The 7,166-nt window shown below is 38.7% G+C and overlaps 2 protein-coding genes and 1 long non-coding RNA gene across 3 annotated transcripts; 2 read left to right on the top strand and 1 right to left on the bottom strand.

The window, feature by feature from the left end:
* The first annotated feature begins 78 nt into the window (after positions 1-78).
* On the top strand, positions 79-2,381 carry LOC124200113 (RNA polymerase-associated protein LEO1-like). The gene is made up of 7 exons (XM_046596224.1): positions 79-230; positions 291-425; positions 482-707; positions 776-1,412; positions 1,485-1,700; positions 1,791-1,986; positions 2,062-2,381. Exons 1-7 carry the CDS (start codon positions 185-187, stop codon positions 2,253-2,255), a joined length of 1,650 nt encoding a protein of 549 aa, XP_046452180.1. The 5' UTR covers positions 79-184; the 3' UTR covers positions 2,256-2,381.
* Positions 2,382-2,992: 611 nt separating this feature from the next.
* Positions 2,993-3,858, bottom strand: LOC124200120. The gene is made up of 2 exons (XR_006877158.1): positions 3,585-3,858; positions 2,993-3,215 (listed from the first exon to the last, which is right to left on the bottom strand). It is a non-coding gene; the product is annotated as an uncharacterized LOC124200120 (long non-coding RNA).
* Positions 3,859-5,814: 1,956 nt separating this feature from the next.
* Positions 5,815-6,458, top strand: LOC124200118. Its single transcript, XM_046596233.1, has 3 exons — positions 5,815-5,940; positions 6,020-6,197; positions 6,263-6,458. Exons 1-3 carry the CDS (start codon positions 5,912-5,914, stop codon positions 6,383-6,385), a joined length of 330 nt encoding a protein of 109 aa, XP_046452189.1. The 5' UTR covers positions 5,815-5,911; the 3' UTR covers positions 6,386-6,458.
* Positions 6,459-7,166: the final 708 nt, after the last annotated feature.

Here is a 7,166-nt window from a genome sequence, read left to right as displayed (position 1 = left end):
TTTAATTGGCGTTCAGGGACGTACGAGACATCTAGCGGTTGCATTTTGAACTTTTATTTTTCGCTCACTTGAGTCGCCACCGTAGGCTTTCTAACAGACGAAGCTTTGAAATTCGGTGTGTGTTGTTTGCTTGATTTCATTCCGATTTCCTTTATTAAAAAAGAAGAAGAAAGTTTTGTCCATAATGGCGCCCTATAAAGACCAAGAATCTGAAAATTCTGGATCTGAAGGTACGAAAGGTTTGTGACTCAAAGTTGACATTTTCTTAACTCCGTTGTGTATTCTTGCAGATGATAAGTCCTCAGGTAGCGATTCCGACAGCAGCGGATCAGGGAGCAAGTCAGAAGCAGGTTCTGTACGTAGCCGACAATCAGCAGCTTCCAGATCAGGCAGTTCTTCTAGGTCTGCTCAAAGCCCAGATCAAGGTAAACAATTGTCTCAAAATTCATTTGACATTTAACATTACCCTCTATTGTTACAGCCAGGAGTAGAAGCGCCAGTGCTGAAAGTAGATCAGGAAGTGAAGTGAATGGTGATGGAGATTTGGTGCTGGATGAGAGAAAGAGTAGAAGTCGTAGTCAAAGCGGAAGTAGGAGCAGGAGTTCATCTAGCTCCAGCTCAGCAAGATCAGCCAGCCATCATTCTGATGAAGAAAAGGATGGCAAAGACACAGCTCAGTCATCCCCATCACATGAAGAGACTAAAAAGTAAATCTAATTTCCCCAAATTTCACATCAACCAACCTTTAATTCAACTTCAATTTTAATTCAACTAGGAAAATCAAGCGCATCATAGACAGCGATGCTGATTCGGCTTCAGATTCAGATGCCGGGGGTAAAAGTAGCAAAATGGCGAGCCCTACTGCCGAAGCCCTTTTCGGTGAAAATGTCGACATGTCATCTGAGGATGACGACGACGACGATGGCAACAAACCCACCCAAAAACTACCCGAGAAAGCCGCCAGTGAAGCTGATAGAGACAGCATTCCTGATCGTCGATCGCCCGATGAAATGGAACAGGATGATGAATTCGGAGGCCGTGATAACGAAAAGGAAAAGGAACCAGAAGAGCCCGTTCCAGAGACGAGAATTGAGCATGAGCTGCCATACATCCGGGCTGACGTAGGCAGTGAGTTCCACTTTGTCAAGCTGCCCAATTTCTTGTCGGTTGAGCCGCGACCTTATGACCCCGAAACCTACGAAGACGAGCTGGAAGAAGAGGAGACCCTCGACGAAGAAGGTCGAGCCCGCCTCAAACTCAAAGTTGAAAACACAATCAGATGGCGAACGGCTTTTGATAAAGAGGGAAACGCCTTCAAGCAAAGTAATGCCCGGATGGTTAAATGGTCAGACGGCTCACTTTCCCTCCATCTTGGCTCTGAAATTTTCGATGTTTACCGACAACCCCTGCAGGTAAATTATAATTATCCAATTCTTTCTCAACGAGATGCCTATTAACAATCCTCATTTGTCTGGTCTATTTAGGGAGATTACAATCATTTGTTCATTCGGCAAGGTACTGGTCTACAGGGCCAGGCTGTCTTCCGCACCAAGTTGACTTTCCGACCTCACTCCACCGATTCATTCACCCATCGAAAGATGACCAAGTCTCTTGCCGAGCGTTCCACCAAGACGTCTTCTATTAAGATCATTGGGGTTTTCGGTGCGGATCCTGAGGCCAACCGCGGAGAGAAGATCAAGGTAATACTACTAATATTACACTACTACTTGTTATTTTGTTGATGAAAAATATTAACCGTGCCGTCAAATGGTTGACCGGTTTGCTTGCAGAAAGAGGAGGAACGGTTGAGAGCTTCAGTGAGACGCGAGTCGAAACAAAAACGCGTCCGTGAACGAACAGCTACCGGCCGTGGCATGAGTGGTGGTTACTTGGAGCCCGATCGCGAAGGCTACGAAGACTCTGAAGATGAAGGTGGAATCTCTCTGACAGCGATTAAAAATAAGTACAAACGGGGAGGACCTCGAGGTAAACGTTTCTGTACTTTTATTTTATGTTCCTCGCTAATTGTTATAATGAACTCCGTGTTTGCTCGGTTATTAGATGCATCACATCAAAGACCACCCATCTATTCTTCTGAAGAAGATGCTTCAGACATAGAAGACCGTAAAGCGAAGAAACTGGAACGTGCCAAAGCACTGCCGGATGAAGATGATAACGACGATGATGATGAGGCAGGTGGCAGTGGAAGTAAGGTGAGAGTAGTATCCAGCAGCAGCGAAGAGGACAGCGATTAAATATAGAAATAATTACAATTGGTTTGTTGTGTATTTTTTTTTTTCAATTTGTTTCTTTCATTTGATCGTTGCCCAATTTGGGGCTGGACCTATGTGCGGAAGGGCGGAATACATTCGTTTTCACAATTTTGAAATAATAATTTTTTCTGGTCAACAAATCGTTCGTTAGGTATGATATATGGCGAAGCTGAGAAGATGAAACGAAGATGGGGAGTGGTCAAAGCTTTGAATTGTATAAGACAATGTCGAATTAGTAGCATAAAACACTGAGAAGCGATACTGTCACGTAATTGGCTGTACATAAAATTGCACTTAGTATTAAATGGAGTATCATTAATTTGTAGAGGGAAAAGAGTTCTGGTCAACGAGTTAGATTAGTGTTACAAGGCTTTCGTAATGTACAGAAGAAGAAGAAGGAATCAAGGACCGCATTTCAGGAAGACGGACATCATCATGTCACAGTCACTGTCGGTGCCTGCCTAGAAGCTGCGTCTTCAATAGGAACGGCCGTGTCATAACCTCCTTTGCTCTGCATGTGATTTTGCAAGGCTACTAAATGCCTTGAACCCATGGCTACGTCACTTGAGCCTATATGAGCAGTATGTTGAAAATTTTGTGGCAAACCGATCATGGAACGATCAATTGGTGGTCTTCGTCTCCGCTTTAAATTTAAATAATTAACATTAAAATGAAATTTTAATATAAAAAAAGAATGTGCCAAGCAGAATTTCACTTACTGGAGGAGGTTGTTGAGTCACACAGCATGTGAACCACTGGACCCAGATATCTCCACCAGCCATTCTTTCCCTCGTCAAAGGCTGATGATTATAGGGCAACACAGTAGAACTGTAACTGTATCCGTGCAGGTTGTAAGCTCTTTGACTAGACATCAAACACCTTTCAAACAATCCTCATGAGATCAAGAAGGCAGCTGTCATTTACAATATGATGGTGTTCGTCCTGAAAATATTTAAACCGAGAAAGGGTTATTAAATAAATTATTCACACTCGCCAGAAAGTCATTTATCAATCACATAAGTTGAATCGGTGTTATAATAATTTTTGAATACAAATAACTTTACTACTCATTTTATACTTTAATGGATTACAAAACATTTACTTCCAAAGGAAATGTCAACAGCAGCTGCTGGGTTTTAAAGTAAAAAGGACTAACAAACTTCATTCATCGAATGTAACCACTTGAACTTAATGGGTGCTTGAGGAATATTTTATATGCCACATAAACAGTAGAAATAAAACAACTTTTAAGAGATCACCAACAAGATGATGCTTACTAGACTGAGACAGTAATGCAGAAAACAAACGTACATAATAAGTCGTACTTTTTTGGAGATATTCTTCGTGTGTGTGTGTGTGTGACCGATTAAAAACTGTGCGCCCAACCTCTCCTAATGCACAAGTAGAGCGTAATAGCCCCAAGACAATCCAAGTTCGAGTATTAACAGCTAATAAAATTTCTGGCCGAAGCCGGAATAGGAAAAGGAACTAGAAATATGTGTCACAGTTTGCGGTGCAGACGAGTGTTGGATTTTAGAAGGGAACTAAAAATTGGAAGAAAACCCGTTTTTTAGATCGTTTGAGGTTTGAGCCGTTTGACACGGGTGTCCCTAAACTATGGACTTGGACAGTCCATTTTGGACTACTAAACTATGGACTTCGATCGAAAACTATGGACTTCACCAGATGGCGCTGCCTGTCAAAGTCCATATTTTAGAACCTGAACGCTCCACCAATGACCATACTAAACTATGGACTTTTCCTGAAAAGTATGGACTTTATCCAAATTCAACATAAAACATAAACTACGAATCGTTCTATCATTTTTTTGTTTTATATATTTAACGTCCGTTCAATAAACTGCAAGAAGCCACGAGCTTTCTAGAGCTGGCGGGACACTTACTTTTTTAAAGCCAAAATTTGTTTGGTATCAAATGCCAAAACACTGCTTGGTAGAATTCCGTCGGCGGTAGGATATATTTTTGTAAAATATTCTATTATTTTGTTAATTTCTTCTAAAGTATTATTTTTTATTAATTCGCTGTCTTGCTTTATCCGATCTATAAAACGGTTTAAATACAAGATGTTTTTCCGAGTTAATTAAAGGCAAAATCTCTTATACATTTTTAAGCTTCTATTTGCGAATTTAACTAATATTCCTTCCTCCTATATGGCTATATCCACATTACTTTCACTAAGTTTACCCGGTTCTAAAGATAAAATTGAAAATTCGGGTTGTCCAAGTAAAGCACCAACTGCAAGAGAAGCATGAGCTACATATCTTTTGTGCTTAATTAATAGGTTTAAGCTTTCTATCAGATGATGAGCTATGCTTTTTATATCTTCGATTCATACTTAAGATCTCATTTTTTTAAAATTGACTTTTGCTTTTATATAAAACAACGTATAGGGCAAGAGCAGTCTTTAGAGACATAAGCGGTTCTGCAGCACATTTAAAATTAATTCCCTCTTTTGAGAAATGTGTTCATACTGTGTACCTAAAAGATCAATAGCTCCATTATTAACAAAACCACTACCATATCTTAAAAAAATAAAGGGATAAAAATAATGGGTATAATGGGTAATGCGAAAGCCAAAAAGAAAGCGGAAGTTGCGGACTATATGCCATCGCATTTGCGACAGCCTTGGCATTTTCATTTAATCCATCTGAATTGAGGTTTGATGGGTCACAAATGCGCTCCCATCTAATGAAATGCATTTCCGACGGCGCAATCATTCCTTTTCCAACCAAAGGACTCCGAACGCGTTCAAATTGGAGACCAAAGAAACAAATTTCCATTCCCCTCTTCTGTGTGTGTCGGATGCCCGACTTTGGATTTCATAAACTCCTTCCTAAAAAATTTCACGTTATGGTACAGTGCAACATTTGCAAATAAAATTTCCATCCGGAATGCGAGAACATACCCGAATCTGCCATCAAGTGCAAAAAAGTGCTCTGGTATTGCTCATCTTGCATTTAAACGTTAAATGACTTTGTTTTATTTCTTTTCTCAAATGTCAATTCAAGAATAATAAAACCTTTTTTGAAATGTTCAAAATGTACCTTGTAAATCGTGTATCAATACTCGCAATACACCATTCAGAATGAATTTGTGGTTTGCTTAAATTTAATTAAAAGATATATTCATTGAACCGTTTAAAACTTAAGCGAAAATATTCGGATCTAAGCCAAGTTTATACATTTAAAGTCCATACTTTAGACGCCAAGTCCAGTGTTTCGGATATAACGCCATCTGATGGAGTCCATAGTTTCTGCAGGTTAAAGTCCATATTTTAGGTCCCTAAGTCCATAGTTTCGGACAGGCAGCGCCATCTGGTGAAGTCCATAGTTTTCGATCGAAGTCCATAGTTTAGTAGTCCAAAATGGACTGTCCAAGTCCATAGTTTAGGGACACCCGTTTGACACCTTGTAAAAAACGTAAGAGATGTTTCCACACAACCAGGAAAAACAGTAACTACGTATTTCTGTTTTTAAATAACGCGAGCTTTTTAAAAAATGAAAAATTTCACGTTTTTTTAGTAGGCGAGTAGGCGTATCCCTTTTTTTTTTAGCTTTCATGTCTATCCAGTTGCCAATTGGCAACATTGTAAAGATATCAACAGACTGAACAGACAATATGGCCAGCGGTTTGTGGAAACTCTTCAAGTAATTATATTCAACATAAAAAAATATTGAATTCACAGATTTTTTTTTGAAATATATTTAATTGAACATGTTTTCACAGGTTTTCTGTTCGTGTAGGTGTCCCGGCTACAGCAGTGTACGTCACCACTCAAGAGGGATTATGGGGGTCAACAGAGGAAACCTTCTTGTTTTATAAAAAATTTGAAGAATTACTACCTGGGAAAGAAGTTGTCATCTCCAAAGATCAGGAAGATAAACTGAAAGAAGTTTATGAAAAGGTATTATTGGTTATTCATAGAAATTCTCACAAAATAATTATTTTTGTTATTGTTGTTATATCTAGATGCGAATCTGGTCAAAACCTGACCATATTCCACTTGCAGTCAGGTGGAATAATGGAGTTGTCAAAGCTGTGACATTTCTTGATTCATTACCTGAGGAAGTCAAGAAGCTCATTATTAAGTAGTGTTCCTTTAAAAGTTGTATTTTGTATATTATGGTTTGCCCACTAGGAATAAAGCTATAGTAAAAATCTGAAACAGAAACAAACTATCTAACAATAGAAATTTCCAAAGTATAGAAAGTACACTGTATTTGGAAATAACTAATTGCAGAAAGTTAGAATAAGAAACATTTAAGGTACTTAGTTCTAAAAGTTGTAACCTTCTTGTAAAAGAATCCTTATCCTAAAATGTCACTCTTGTGGATTTAACTCAAGTATTTAATCCAGCAATCTTATTATTATTAATTTGAATGAGTGAAACCTGAACTTATTGCAGGATAAATATAGATTAGGATACACAGTACAATTAAATGCAATTCCCGCGACCACTGTGCAGCTGTGCCATTTCGTTGTTGCGGTTTGGAAAATTGGGTTAAAATTTTCTCGGAAATGGAATAGTCTATGCCCTCTAGCCCTGCATCGCCCATATAAACGTACTCGATAATTGATACTATTGAAATGGTTTTTGAGAACGTGTGGTACAGCTCAAGGGTAGTCTCACAATACTCATTTCATGGGAAATGTTCAAATCCTTGGATAAAAGCAACAACACAACAAAACATTTCAAGCTTCTCGCGCTGTGGCTAAATAAATGCAGTTGATGAGAACAACTTTAAATGTATCTGTTTATTTCTGTTAAAGGTTTAAATTAACTGTGCTTTCATAGTATTAACTATTATGCGATTTTGATCGGTAATGGACGTATAGGCACGGAGCGTTTTTACGTCATAACGTTTTGGGTTTA

The sequence above is a fragment of the Daphnia pulex genome, chromosome 8 (genome assembly GCF_021134715.1).
Source record: "Daphnia pulex isolate KAP4 chromosome 8, ASM2113471v1".
In the NCBI taxonomy this organism is placed as follows: Eukaryota; Metazoa; Arthropoda; class Branchiopoda; order Diplostraca; family Daphniidae; genus Daphnia; species Daphnia pulex.
This window is presented reverse-complemented; position numbering and strand designations above follow the sequence as displayed.